This window comes from Ambystoma mexicanum, chromosome 14 (genome assembly GCF_040938575.1).
Source record: "Ambystoma mexicanum isolate Mex_15411 chromosome 14, UKY_AmexF1_1, whole genome shotgun sequence".
Classification (NCBI taxonomy): domain Eukaryota; kingdom Metazoa; phylum Chordata; class Amphibia; order Caudata; family Ambystomatidae; genus Ambystoma; species Ambystoma mexicanum.
In genome coordinates this window covers 548,835,708-548,851,436 of record NC_090940.1, presented here as the reverse complement: position 1 = coordinate 548,851,436, position 15,729 = coordinate 548,835,708, and the positions used below count along the sequence as shown (strand labels likewise).

General features: G+C 42.2%; 1 protein-coding gene across 2 annotated transcripts in view; it reads right to left on the bottom strand.

Annotated features, from left to right (window-relative positions):
* Window positions 1–2,845: 2,845 nt before the first annotated feature.
* The window catches only part of LOC138526949 (interferon-induced very large GTPase 1-like), a 129,139-nt gene continuing 116,255 nt past the window's right edge, over window positions 2,846–15,729 (bottom strand). For both annotated transcript variants that reach the window (XM_069637850.1, XM_069637851.1), the window contains exon 3: window positions 2,846–11,162. In XM_069637850.1, the coding sequence (XP_069493951.1) occupies window positions 3,838–11,162 (7,325 nt within the window). In that variant the 3' untranslated portion in view covers window positions 2,846–3,837. The remainder of the gene's footprint in view (window positions 11,163–15,729) is intronic.

Sequence of the window (15,729 nt, the reverse complement as noted above, 5' to 3'; positions counted from 1 at the left end):
GGCACCAACAGTTTTTCTGGGTTTTGTAGACCTGTCTCAAGCCTTTGACAAGGTGGACAGAAGTATTCTCTGGTCCAAAATGAAAAGATGGAATTGCTCGAGTGAAATACTAGATCCTATGATGGCCCTTCATACCGCCACCAAACTTTGTGTCCAGCTAAACAACCAAGGTTTATTGTCAAAAGAAATTCCATTGGAACGTGGTGTGAAACAGGGTTGCCCACTAGCTCCAGCTCTCTTTGTTACTTTCCTGGGTGACTTTAAAGTCACAGAACCAACAATCCGAGCTTTTCCACCAAAAGTAGGTAACATCAACGCGTCACGCTTACTATACACTGATGATCTGATCTTGTTAGATCAGACCCAAATAGGACTGCAGCGACAACTTGCAAATCTTGCTCATTATATGGACACAAACAACCTGGAAATTAAGCTGAAAACGAAGGTCATGATTTTTGAAAAACATCAATCGAACAATAAACGCAACCAAAGATGGAACTTGGAAAATATCAATATCGAAGTGGTTGCCCATTTTAAATATTTGGGAGTAACAATTGTCAGTTCGGTGCATGAGCTAAAAATGCAACAGACTTTGTGGGAAAAAACAAGGAACCTTGCAGCACAGATGAGAGCAATTGATAAACAATATGGTACATTCTCACTGGTCCTGGTCATCCAATTCTACAAAGGCAAGGTCGTGCCATCTCTAACTTATGGAATGGGAGCAACACTCAATATGCCGGAAACAATCTTGCCAAAATTGGAAGGGTTGTTATGGAGATCAGTCCTCAGCCTACCCAACTCAGTTTCAATAGCAAATATCAGGCGTGATCTCGGCTTGCAACTCTTCAGAAGAACTCTTCCGGATAGACTGCCAATCTATAAGATCGTTGCAACAGAGCTCTCAAACGGGCACACTAACATTCTAAACGCCTGGGCCAAGATCCAACAAGCGAAGCTAAGTGAACTGGCGTGTACCGAAGACGACCTAATAAACAACCCACAGAGAGTGAAGTTTAAAATGGAATCCCAGGATTGGATCATTACGACTGACAAAGCTCAAGCAAACAAATTAACAAAACACCTGCCGCCCAATTTCAACAAGCTTAAAACCCCACTGCCATACTGTGTCAAATTCCCAGATAAACGCTTAATGAAGATCTTCATAATAGCCCGTCTGAACCTACTTCCGACTCGCAAAGTTTTATCCATCAGACTCCAGACTAAGAATAAGGAATGCAGACTGTGTACTATATCAGACGAAATTGAAACTTTAAGTCATCTGCTTATGTACTGCCCGGAACTGAAACAGGAAAGGGCTACCTACCTACCTCCACTTGGTATAGATCATTCGATCTTGGAAGAAGACGTCTGGTGGAATAGGCTGATGTCCGGAGAAAACATCAAATGGACTATCGCCATGGCAAAATTACACGACATTGCCTTCAAAAAGATCAACTCACCCCCCAATCTGGAGAATTGACCACTGTTCAGTTTCTGCAACTCTCAGCCCATACAGCAGCACAATGAACAGCTTCTATCTTGTAAAAATCACAAAAATGATTACACACAAGTAAAAAAAATAAAAAAAGAAACTTGTTGGGGGTGTAAACACAGGGTTGGTTTTTTTGAACATATGATTTGGGAATGTAGCAGTTTAAGGGTGTTCTGGAATGGAATAACACAGACAATGAACAGTTTTAATGTCGGATGTTGATTATGATTTTTCGAGCATCATCATTCCCGCAGAGATGTTGGTTCTACGGGGCATCTTTGAGTGCAAATACATTTTTTTACGGGAGTGGAAGAGTGAGAAATGGCCTACTGCATCAGAATGGATGGAGGATTTGCAAAGAATGTCTTTGTTAGAAAAGGTTATTTTGTACAGGAATAAGAGAAGCAATCTTCATGAAGAGATTTGTGGGAGGTTTTTGGGGTTGTAATTATTGTTCTGTTCGACGGAGGTCAAATGTATATACTGTCTAGGTTTGTCAATTTGTATCGATATTCAATAAATATGTGAATACAAAAAAAAGTCCTTAAGGATGTAGAATAGCTTGTAGAGCTCTCAAGTGGTCCATTGTTAGACTGAAACCTTTCAGGCAGTCTTTGCTTGGAAGCTCACATCACTTTGCACTTCGGTACTTGAAGCACAAAATGCAGGTTTTGATGCCTTTTTTTGAAGAAGGCAATATTTTTCTAGTTAGTTCAATATAAGGTATCAAGTGCTACTTTTTGTCTGATTTTTAAACCCAATCTGGCATGATGCCAAACATTTCTTGGTACTTGAAGACCTTAATTTCTAAAGGGAAACTAACACAAGTATATTACAGGAATTCAAAACGACATGAGCTTGAAAACCAGGAAATGCAGAACAATACTTGTGGGAACCGCATATTTGTTTTTAATATAAGTGTTAATGAACAAGTAATGATAGCCGGCAGCAATTTGGGCAACGTTCCTAGGTTTATTGGAATCAACATTTCTACCTCAACATTTACTTTGCATGCAGATTACTGATGTGTGGCCGAAGAGAAAACGTGTGCTACTGCCATACAAGTGAATTTACCCCAAAAGGCTGGGTAGATCACTATTTCCTAAAAGGTGCAATTACTCCAACTTTAGGGTTTCTGACCTTATCAGTTTGTCCTCTTTATTGTTTATGGTTTATGCACTGCTTTTAAAGTTAACTAGAAACTATCATCAGACACATTTTACTTATAGACGTACAGGAAAATACTAATTAAATGTAGTCAATATCCAGTCATATGTCTCACTATGTGTACATATTGTAACTTCACTGTATACTAACGCATTAAAATAACATCTCTTGCTATTCTGGCAATTATGTCATTATAATCTTTATTTTGAAATAGCAGTACAAAAAGAAAATTTCACACATGTTCGTAAACACCAGCCATCATTGTCCGTGTCCATTTATAGGGTATTCCACAATGTATTTCTCCCCCACATTACAGCTGATGCTTTTTCCTTCACTCAGCCTGGTCACAGGGGCCCGTACAGCCGCTTGAACAGTCCCATTTAGTAACTAGAGTTCTTGTATGGAAAAATACCATTCAACTTGGCAGAAATCATTTTTGCCATATTTTTATGTGGATGTCGTTCTGTACATCTAGGCAGCATTCGGCAAATTGTAATTCATGCCAATATAAGCAGACTTAGCCATATGCAGTGATTAAATTAATGTGCATACCCATATTGCCACAAAATGTACGGCTGCTACTGCAGTAGTAGGAAGTAATGATGAAAAGGCACCTTCTTCTAGCACTTCACCAACTAAGGGGTTCATTTTTGAAGGCCATGGAACGTTAAATCACCTGTAAAAACCACTTGTAAAAGGTTCATGCATGATTTACAAAAGCTTCAACACTCCTGAGGAATTATGTTATTTTGGCTGTCAGTTTGGGGGCATGGAACAAATTGAACATTTCCACCTCTACCACTCTGCCCGCCAAAAGCAATTGCATTTAGACTAGCATCTTATCTTCATGCTCAGTAAAGATTTTGGATTCCCTGAAATTCGCCTGCATTTCAGCACTGGCTTAAAGCTGGATGATTCGATAGGAAACCATGGTAAATACCCCCCTATGCGTACATGGTAAAAGGCATTTATGCTTGCTTGCACTTCGAAGTGCAAATAATATATGTAAACTTGCATCCGCTTGTATTTACATGCATTATGTGCATTTTGTAGTGTAATCAATGAAAAATGCATGGAGGGGGTTGAAGCATGCACCTTGGCATTCGCCTCTGTACAATGTCCACCATTTAGAACCAATTGTCATATGCTTGTATAGGTTTTTGATTTTAACACATTTATAACTCCTTCAGTTCCAAGATAACCTTCTCCTTCTTGATATCAGTCCACGGATGTGGGATTATTCCCTTCCCCTCAAATTTTCCACAATAATCCTTTTCTAATGTGGACTGGAAATGGCACACATACCATTTCCAGTAGCACTGACTCGAGCTGTCAGGCATGATGCTCCAATTTGCATAAGCAGGTCCGGCTTTTCTGTACTGCCTGTAGGGTATTTGTATGCTTTCGCTAAGGACTAACAGACAGTCACTTGCTACAAGACTGGAACAAATGTCAGTGACAAAATGATCACTGTCATACCACTGGATTCCGCTGACAGCCTGAGGACGATGGAAATGAACACTGTGGTCTCCGCCATGACCGGAAATTGTGTTTGTGCAAATAGCCTTACAGAAGGGACACTGCTCCCAGCATCCACAGAGCTGTTTGGCTAGTATTTCATGAGGTTTCACATGAAATGCCTCGAAAGTAACTGAAGCAAAGCTTCGCTTTAGGCTTTGAACTTTGATTTCCCATGCACTACACATTGCCTCCTTCAGAAATGCTAGGTCTTTGATTTCCTGATGCTCAATGACTTTCAGGTCACTTCGCTTTATGTTTAAGTCATCGCCAATTTTTCTACAAAGTTCATCCAGCCACAACGATGCAATATCGTTGTTATTTCCATGTATTTCTTTGACTAATTGTGTAGCTTCACCAACCGCTGACAAGACAATAGTGTGGAAAAAATCTAATGTAATGTTCAATATATTTATCAGTCTGTGATTATTGGAACCGTGGCAGTACTCCTCTACGCATGTTTTGATGAAAGTGTCAAAGTAATCCCTTGGAAAATGAACATACTGTCTGTATTGCTCAAAGTCCTCCTTTTCTGCAAGAGATATTAGAATGTATTTTTCCAAGTTGGCTCTGTTACCATTGAATGCTGGGAAGTCGCACCGCATTGAATGTGCTACTTTAATGGCAGCCGCATCATAGACTCCACTCTGCACAGCATCTTTAAGCTTGTTGCACAAAAACTCAGCAAAGGTTGTGATGGATGTTGCTCCTTGGCAAGAAATCTTGAAACTGTTAAAAAAGTCTTCTCTTTTCCCTTCAAGATAGGTCACAGGATCATTTGATTGCTTGAATTCTTTGTGCATTTGAATAAACTCTTGCCCTGCAATATGGCATAAGTATAGCGACAAATCAATTTCATATGTTGCTGTAAGTTTAAAGTTTGAATCAGAAGATGCAGATTCTGACTCCTTTTTTATTGCGTTTACTATTTCATGAAGGTAATTAACGTTGTATGGCATCTTCTGTTGTCGTTTAGTGGCAACATATTCACAAATATATTTTGTGAGGCGATATTTTACTTGATTTATACATTCTACATCATGCTCAATTAAACCCTTCTGCTTTCCATACCAGTTTCTCTTCATATGAATATGTTTTGATCCATTTAGGATGAACTGTTCGCTCTTGGAATTGTTCTCAATTTTGGCTAGTATATCACTCTCCTTCTGAAAAGTGTTTAAGATAACACTTTTCACATCAGCCAGAATATTGGGGTCCTCAGTCTTCGGAGCACTATTGGATACTTGAGTGACCCACTGAATCCATAAGCGATTAAAATTCTCTCTAAGTTTTGTGTCATCTAATGCTTCGTTTTTTAATTGTAATGCCAAGTCTTTGCTTTTTTTAAACAAATTATCTTCATACTCAGACTTTTTCTGGTCCAATGCGCTTTGACTTTTTTTGTATCTGATCAATTCCTTAGATTTCATTTTAATTTCATCGAGGAGTTCTATTTTTAACATCTGCAGCCTTTTTTCAATATTGCCTTTCCACTGGGCCAGTATTTCACGGTCTCGATCCTCAGTGAAATAAAGTTCAAGGTCCTTCATAATGACGCCATAAGGTTCCTGAAACTGTGCCTCAAGGTTTGCGTTATCTATTTGGCTCATGTCGCCATTCTTAATGCGGTTGTTGTATTTATTTTGTACATTTAGCATGCAGCTCCTCAGCTTCCAGGTCCATTCGCTGAACTTTGTTTCCAGTTTGCTGTATGCAGAAATTTCCAATGTGTTCTTGAAACTAAAAACAAAATTCTCATTTAACAAAGCCCTCCAAAGATCTTTAATTCGTGTTTTTAATTGTGTCATGGTTAAAACTGCATGTTGCTTTTCTTTTTTTGCTATCATCAAAATCTGATTTCTAAGTTCCAGAACATTTTGACTGTAGTTTGGATTGAGCGGTGCCATTGGTGGATTTCCTTCCCACAGATGAGAAAAGTAATGGATATGATTACTAGCATCAAAACCAATTACATCGCTGAAGCAGGTCACATCACAGAGTTCATGCAGTGCAGCCGTCTGAGCCATTTCATCGAGTTTTTCCTGTAAGCGTCTTCTTCCTTCCATGTTTTTATCTCTGGCTGCTAAATCTCCAACATTCTGATGAACAAACAAACATCTCGGGGAAAGTTTTACTTGTTTCATTCTTAAAAAAGCCTGCACTGCAATTTGAAGGATATCCTGAATCTCAGAAGGATTCTCTCCAAAGATATTTATTAAAGTCATGTTGCCAAGGCCAATGACAAAGGTTGCCAGCTCATTGTCATGGTTAAGCGTCGATTTATTTGCTAGTTCAATGGCCCGGAGCCCTTCGGTATCAACAACTAAAATGAAATCAAATCCCAGGTCTTGGCTTTGGTTCTCATCAACTTTAACAAGTTGCATAAATGCTCCACGAGTGCATCTTCCTGCACTGACGGCAAACTTAAGACCAAACATGGTGTTTAGTAAAGTTGATTTTCCTGTACTTTGGATACCTAGTACAGAAAGAACAAACAACCTTTTATCTCCCAATGTCTTAGTTAATTCATCAAAAACGGCCTCAATCCATTTGATTGGAACACATGACGCATCACCATCCATCAGCTCAATTGGGAACCCATTTACCATCATGTCTGCAGCAATTTGGGGAAGGCTAATCAGACAGGCATTCTTTCCTGGAAGGGCATCCAGTGCCTCATATATTTGACCCACTTCCCTCAATAGGTGTTCAAGGCCAAACATGGAGGCGTTGATCTTACTGGACAGTATTTCTAAACTGTTCTGCACTGCATTATTCAAGTCATTGTTCTGCTGTTTTTCTTGTGAAGTGCTTGACCACAAAGTATGGTATTGCTGCTGAAAGTTCAAGAGTTGATCTGAGGACCAGTCGTCTATATAAACCTTAAGCCAGTGCAGAAAGTATAGTTTTGTTTTATCTGAATGGGATTGCAGTATTGTTATTAGTGACCTCATTAGTTCATTAAGGGGGTAGGCTCTTTTGACCTGAGACTGCCGTATGGCATTTTTATCAGATTCAATTTCACTTCTGTGCTGCTCAATGCTTCTTTGTCCCCTATCCCGCAGGCGACTAAGTTCTTTGTCTTTTTCACACCATGTCTGCCATAGGTTTCCTTGAAGCGGCAGGAACTGCTCCTTCACATCTGTTATATTTGTATCCCCTATGAGGCACATCAAAGTCTTAGCTAGATTACTGCCTTCAGTGCACTCCTCATTGTCCTCATCTACAAGGAATCCATGCTGGCGAGCAACATCTGCACACTCTTCTAGATTATAAGCAGGAGTGCATGATGCTAACAAACTATTAATCATAGTTTTCAGTTCTCCAATTATTTCAGATTCGTTTCTGTTCCTGAGTGCAATTCTAACATTATTTTGAACTCTTACAGGAGGCATATTCTCTAAGTCCGTGCAGAGGCAAATCAAAGGTTTTGGAGACTTCACAAGGTCTTGCAAGGTTTTGCTGTTCATTGCAGTCTTATCAGAAGTGGACAAAAGTATAACATTGACTGAGGATATCTGCTGTAAAAAGGCAGTTTGTTCTGCATGTGCTTGTGCGTCTCCATGAAGATTAATGAATGCTATGCATTGATGAAATCGGTCATCCTCCTTCCCACTTGGACAATACCAGAATATTTCTGCAATACCTGGCATTAAGACTGAGGCATTGCTGCTGCCACGGCAATGGCGATGAAAATAAATATTATGGTTGTGATCGCTCAGCAATCTATTCATGAGCTGAGATTTGGAACTTGAGGATTCACCTATTCTAAAACATGAAACCATTGGTGTGCGAGCTCCAGAAATAAATGTGTCTCTATATTTTGTTTTTCCAGCAGTTACATCACATTCCTTAGTTTGCTGCCAATTCTTTTTGACTTGCCTAAATGACCAAAGAGGGAATTCTATCTTTGAGGTTGACGGATTTGGCATTAAAAAAGGTAGAGCAAATTGGCAAATAGAAAGCTTGGTTGAAATCCACTGCCTCATAAAATCATCAGCACAATAATAGATGGTCATTTGCAAATCCATTGGGTGCACCGGAGCCTGTTTGGGATTAGCTCTTTCTAGTGTTTTAAATGGCATGCGGAAAAGGTTTTCCATAATATCCAATGATTCATCGGGTGTGCAACTTTCATCAGGGTTGTTTTCATGGCATTCACTTGTAAGATCTTCCGCTTTATAAATCAAATCTCTTGCACGATAGTCCATTATCATGAGCTTCTGTAAGAAATAAAAAGGCAGATCACTGTCCTTGATATGCTGGCTCCCAGTGACTTGAAGAGTAAACTGGTCGATAACATGCACTTGCTTTTCTGTCATTTTCTTTGGATAGTACGTTTCAAGCTCAAGTCGTTTCATCAACTCATAAAAGTGTATGTTTTGGATAGCTTCACCTTTTCCAGCACAAGTAGTATGAGGTACTTCTATTTCTGAAACTGCTGTTTTTATCTGATTGGCTTCCGTTGAGATATCAGTCAATTCTCCAACTAAAGATTCTTTGGGAGTCACACTATCTATGCATTCAATATTTCCCAAAGTGAGGGCATGCATGTCTTTCTCTAACAAAGTCAGATCATTGCATTGATTATATTTCTGAAAAATATCTGACACTTCCTTTGACAGAGTCTCTTTCATGTGGTTCCTCATGAAACACAAACGCTCTATTTTCTGCTCTCGAGCCACCACCTTGTATTCAGTGGCCACTTTCAAACCTGTCGACAGCAGGAATGCTTGAGCTCTGTAATCACTCTGTTTCTTAAGACGCATATATTCTTTGTATGCATCCTGCATTTGAGTGAGCATGAAGTTAATTTCGGAGTGGCCCAAATGGTAACGAAAATAACTTGTTTCCAAACTGTAACCCAGTCTAACTACGAACAGAATTAATAAAAGCTCAATGTCTACTTGCTTTGTGGCCCGAAGAGCTTGTAATAATGAATTTAGCAACAAACTTATTTTACATGTGGATTTTACTTGGGCTTCATGCACTGCCTCAGCACACGAATTAAAGCTGGATATAGCCTCCTGAATAGCACTTTCTTCTTGCTGTAAAACATTAACAAACTGGTCAAAACTAGTGATGAACATTTCAGTTCGCTCCTTTTCAGACGGATAAACCCACTTCATAATGGGGGAATACATGTGAGCATTCACAATTGAATAAATATGGGAATCGACAATGCAGCGAATTTGTGTTTTGATGTATATAGCTTCATTTGCAGGCACATGTTCATATTTTTGGATTACTCTGTTCAAGAAATTTGGAAGAGCTTTACTGGAGAGGCATACTTCAATCCAAGTGCTGTAGTTTTTTGTTTTTTCATTTAGTTTCTGTTTAAAATGTATTAGTTTCTTCAATTGCACCTCTGTGGATATGGCCTCCCAGGATTCAAGGTCTTTAATGAATGCTTGAGCTTCCGCCACTGCACTGGTGAGTTCTTCACCAAACAGTAAATTAGCCTCTTGCTTTGCTATGGCTTTGTATGATTCCATTAAACTTCTGCCAACTTGATAAACATCTTTGAAATCTTCCTTATGATTGTGGAGGATTATATCCCACACTGGTACCAAATTAAAACCTCTGTCAATTACACTCCATGTTTTATTACTAGCCATTAGCCCAGATTTCCATTGTGCAAGAGAATCCACTTCTACTGGACCCCCCGTCTTGGTGACAGACAGCTCAATGTTTTTATGAAAGGATTCTGTACTTTTGCTCTCAACGGATGCATCTGAGTGGGTGTTAGACACCCCCACACCAATTCCAAAACCACAATAGCTGGCCCCCACATAACTGTTAAGTGTCTCAGTTGCTATTTTTTTTACTTCTTCTAGTTTTTCAGACTTAAATCCCTTAGATGAGGCTTTCCACCAATAGATACCACCAAAATGGAAGGGGCCTGTGTCAACATGTGAGCCAAACCTCTTGAAAAAATTCTCGAACTTACTGTTCATTATCTGAAATTTTTCTTCTATCGTAGCGTACACTAAAAGTTCCTCAATTTCTTTAAGCTCAAGTAAAGCTGCACTGGAAAGTTTAATTTCATGTTTTTGAAAGAAACAAGATGCAAGAGGAATGTAGTTGTACTTTGTGGTGCAAATATAAACATTCTCTGCATGAAATGTATCCTTTTGTTCGGACTCTGAAATTCTGGTATAATCATTGCTTGACTTAAGTGAAAAGCCCATAAAACCAATTTTCGCCTGGCAGCTTATGGTAAACCCTAGGTTATCCATGACTTTTCTGAAAGTTGATTCCGATGTGCTGGACGAAAACTCCTTAATCTGAAAAATAGGCCCTTGGTCCGGACCAAAGAGACAGAAAGTTTCTGGAATTGTTATGAGTTGATCGCGTTTTTCCAAAAGATCCTCTGGTTTATTAGTCTTATAGATGCCTTGCAAGGCCCGTCCGCCTGATGCCCATTTTAACATCTCCTTATCTTCTAGATTTCCACGTGATGATAGTGAACATTCCACATGTCCTATCTGTTTGTGCACACTTTCTAAAACATCAATAAGTGTGTGCCCTGATGGAGGCCAATATTCTTTCGGTATAGTCATAGCGAGTCGAAGATGGTCCAGTTTCTTTTTAACATCTTCATCGTGTTGGCTTTTCCCAGCAGCATGCATTTCCCTCAGTTCCTCCAGTGTCAACTTTGCCTGCTCTTTATTCTCTTTCATTAGTTTTAAGCGCTCTTCTTGAAGTTTCATCATAGTTACCTTGCTGTCTGGCATTGCAAGTAGATTTTTCAATGCCCGTTTTTCCCATTCTTGCTTGAAATGAGGGTGTAGCTTCATATAGTCTTCATGTGTTAAATGTTTCAAAGCCTGAGCATTGGACACCCCAAGTATTTCTTCCAGCGTGGTCAGCCAGTACGTTGTATCCAGTCCTTCTATTTCAAGTCTCTTCTTAAGTTCTTGTCTTCCAGATTCTAGCAGGACCTTTTCATCAACAGGTGGCTTGTGTTCAGTCCTCAGTGCTGCAAGATACAAAAAAACATAGAGCCAGATTAATGCACACCATGGTTGGGTAACATGAGCTGGACATTGTTTTTAAAAACAAGATAAAAAGTGCAACCAAGTGAGAGACGATAGTATCATGGATAGACGAAAAGATATATATCTGATGTTAAGTGTGTTTCTGCTCCCGTTTAGCAAGAGCTGAAGCCATGACATGAAAAAGAGAAGAGGGTGCTGAGTAATGGCTTTCCTGTTTCCAGTCATTTTCCATGCTTTCTCTCTGCCATCTCAATATCTGGCCTTGGTGCAAAGGAAGGCATTCAAGTGGTATCTATTCAGTTCATATTTGGCTATCTATAATTTCTGTGTTTTCTCTGTTTCAAAACCCATTTCCCCCCATTTCGTATAACAGGGTTCTGATGCCGTCTTTGAGCGCAGTTATTTTAATCGTCTCTTCATTTCAATGAGGAGACCTCTTGAGTATGACATCAAACACTCTTATCCACCAGAGCGCCTGGAGACCATGAAAATGGCAGCAATATGTGGTATAAATCACAATAACATAACATACACATCCTCTGCATGTGGGGCTTGTATGATGTCTTCTATGTTGGTCTCAGAAAACCTGGGAATTTCTGGTTTGATTCAACCTGCTACACTTGGAGTCAAGAGAAGAAGTGGGATCAAATGAAATGTTTTGGTTTTGATGCACGTGTTAGGGAGAGAAAGGAAGAGGCCGACAGGGGCATCTTCAACAAACTCGATGTTGCCTTTTATGCAATTGGCAGTGGGGTGGGGTAGAAATTGGGTCTTCTGCAAATAGTTTAGGCATTCGAGCAATTTGTACCTTGCTAAGTAGAATGTGCATTCCCTTGCCAGTGGATCAAAAGTGTGATAAATCCTGCAGAGTCCTCACAGAATCCCTGCCTAAAGTCTCCTCCCAGTTGGCCAGGGGGAGGTAGCACTACCTGATCCTACCCTTGCAGTGGTATTAGCCAGGTGGATCACCTGGGAGGAGAAGGCCATCAAGGGAATTAGAGGACTCTGTTATAAAAGACACAGTATTCATCCTCTTCTTTGGGTGATGTGTCTCTGATTCTGGAATACCTAATGGCTTGTTGTCATAGTAAGGCTTCCCTTCCCAAGGTTACCCAAATTGTCAGCTTTAAAAAAAAAACTATGGTACACATGGGAATGATGTATGTAAGGATCAGGGAACCAATACCACAATTCTGGATAATTAGAAGTCCACCTTTAGTTTGAATCATTAAACTAAGAGTCACCATGAACTCCTTCGAAACCTTCTCCTGAAGGAACATTTAAAACCCCCTCAGGTGTGGGCAATTAAGAAGAAGCAGTGGAAGAATCAGGGGACCAGCTGAGGCAGGTGGAATGAGACCGAGCTCCTGCTGTAGTAGAAGCGGGATGCTGTGTTGTGGAAGTAGCAGAGGCCGGAAGTGCTACAAATACTGGCTGTCCTGAGGGAGAGAGGAGCTCTCCTGTCCCTGCGGGTGACTACAGTGTGTGTGGCATTCACTGGATAATGATCAGCAGTGCTTAATTTGTGGGGGTGTTTGCTAGGGCTCAGCCCTGGCACTTATTTCTGAGCCCCTTCACTTATTGGGCCTCATTAGGACCCTGGCCAGAAGGGGTTTGCGCCAGCGTTAGCTGCGCCGACCCCTTACCGCCAACTACGAGTTCCCATAGCGCCATGGTCATTTTTCCGCCCGCTTTTTGCGGGCGTAAAAATCCATGGCGCTATGGGACCTTGGTGTTAATTACGCCACCGTAATTTACGGTGGCGTAATTAACTCCTTCCCCACTCCCATTATACCCTATGGGGCCGAAATGGGAATGGGGAAGGGTAAATGGGTCAATGGGGACTTACCGCCCCGCCGACCTCGGAATGGGGCGTTAAGTCCACCATCCGCCATGGCGTAAACGGACTTTACGCCATGGCCGGAAAGTCCGTCGATGGCGGAAAAAATCCGCCAGGGTCGTAATGAGGGCCATTGTCTCAGACTCACATTGATTATGAAGTAATTATAGCCAGAGCGCCCATCAACCCCAATAAGCAGGTGCGAGCTGTAGTTTAACGCCAAATGTGTCAACACTGTGGGGAGCAGCTGTGGGTTGTGGCAGCAATGGTGGGGAACTGTCCGTCCGCAGTGTCACAAGGATGCTAGGAAATACTTGTGCCCTGGCACTTATTTTCTTACAAATTAAGCACTGGCGAGCGGAGCATTAAAAGCTCCAACTTCATGAGGCGCGAGTGAGGGAAGCGTTACCGTAGCTCTCAGATGCCTCTGCGAGTCTGACAAAGGAAGAAGAAGCAGTGAGTCCATTGGAGGTGTGTGGGAAGACCAGTGAGTTGTCTTGTGTCAGCTAACCTTTGGGCGCTCCAAAACAGACTGCTAACTCCCAATAAAGATTTTGAATACTGAACTATTAAACAGAAGCCAATTAAGTGCAATTCGTTTGAGAGAGATCGAGTTGAGGAACATTATATCCACCATTGTCGAAGGGGGCGCAATTTTTATCTTAAGAGAGATCGAGTTGAGGAACATTGTAGCCACCATTGTCAAAGCCAAAAGGGGATACCATTTAATCAGAGTGTAAAAGAATATTTCAACTGCCTTTGCCAAAACCAAAAGGGAAGAATATTCAAACCAGGTGAATGTGCTTTAAAGGGAAGAGCACTTGTAGAAGAAAATTTTAATCAATATTGCCACGGGCAATTAAGGGAAACCAATATTGCCAAAGCCAAAAGGGAAGAATATTCAAACCAGGTGAATGTGCTTTAAAGGGAAGAGCACTTGTAGAAGAAAATTGTAATCAATATTGACACAGGCAATTAAGGGAAACCAATATTGCCAAAGAAGGACAATTAAGGGAAACCAGTATTGCCAAAGAAGGGCAATCAAGGAAAACCATTATTGCCAAACCAAAATACGGGCAATTAAGGAAAACCTGCATTACCAAAGTCAAAGAGGGGCAATTAAGGAAAACCAGTATTGCCAAAGCTAAAAAGAGAGGCAGGTAAGGAAAATAAAAGATGGCATAACAGAAGCCCTCCTTGTAACAATTATCAAGGGTGAGAGGAAATATATTCTGCATTGCCTGGGGCAAATTAAACATTGAGAAATATTGTCAATGTGTTGTGACCTTTTTTCAGGCCATTTTCCAGCTTGGCATCAGGTGTGCGGGCGCACTCTTAAGCCCCAGGCCCTCTCGGAACCATCATGGCGGTGGCAGGCCCTGTGGAGCACTCGCGGGCTTCAGACCCGCACCAGAGCCTTCTCTCCCCTAATCCCGCCTCTCTGTGCCTCCCGCCTGCCCTGATTGGCCAGCTCCCATCCATTGGGTTAGTGTGGATGCTGCTGCACGCCCGCTCCCTGTGCCATTTTCCAGCTTGGCATCAGGTGAGCGGGCGCACTCTTGAGCGCCAGGCTCCCTCGGAACCATCATGGCGGTGGCAGGCCCTGTGGAGCTCTCGCGGGCTTCAGAGCCGCACCGGAGCCTTCTCTCCCCTAATCCTGCCTCTCTGTGCCTCCCCCCTGCCCTGATTGGCCAGCTCCCATCCATTGGGTTAGTGTGGATGCCGCTGCACGCCCGCTCCCTGTGCCATTTTCCAGCTTGGCATCAGGTGAGCGGGCGCACTCTTGAGCCCTGGGCCCCCTCGGAACCATCATGGCGGTGGCAGGCACTGTGGAGCCCTCTCGGGCTTCAGAGCCACACCGGAGCCTTCTCTCCCCTAATACCGCCTCTTTGTGCCTCCCCCCTTCCCTGATTGGCCAACTCCCATCCTTTGGGTTAGTGTGGATGCTGCTGCACGCCCGCTCCCTGTGCCATTTTCCAGCTTGGCATCAGATGAGCGGGCACACTCTTGAGCCCCAGGCCCCCTCGGAACCATCATGGCGGTGGCAGGCCCTGTGGAGCTCTCGCGGGCTTCAGGGCCGCACCGGAGCCTTCTCTCCCCTAATCCCGCCTCTCTGTGCCTCCCCCTGCCCTGATTGGCCAGCTCCCATCCATTGGGTTAGTGTGGATGCCGCTGCACGTCCGCTCTCTGTGCCATTTTTCAGCTTGACATCAGGTGAGCGGGCGCACTCGAGTCCCAGGCCCCCTCGGAACCTCCCATTATCTCCTTCACTTCCTGGCCCGCCCACCATGCCCTGATTGGCCCAGAGACCGTGAGGTCAAGCCATTTCCAACCCTCCCAGGGCAGCCCTCTGCCCAGCAGCCCATCCGCTAAGGACCTGAGGCAAAGGACTACAGAGAAGGCTCCTGATCGTATCTGCAGGTATCAGCAGGAGAAGCAAGAAGCCAACAATAAGTAAGTGTGGAAAGGGCGGGGCCAGAAGCAATTACTTCACGCCATACTACCCCACCACTCATCTAACAAATCATCACCACTGTAAATTCGTTATATCTGTAATATATTTGCATTTGGAAACTCTGTCCCATACATGTGGAAAGTTGAATTTGAAATGTGCCCAATAGCCCCTCTGTGAAGCTAGAAGTGTTCCCAATAGCCCCTCCATGAAAATTGCATTTAGAAGTGTGCCCAATAACCACTCATTGAAAGTT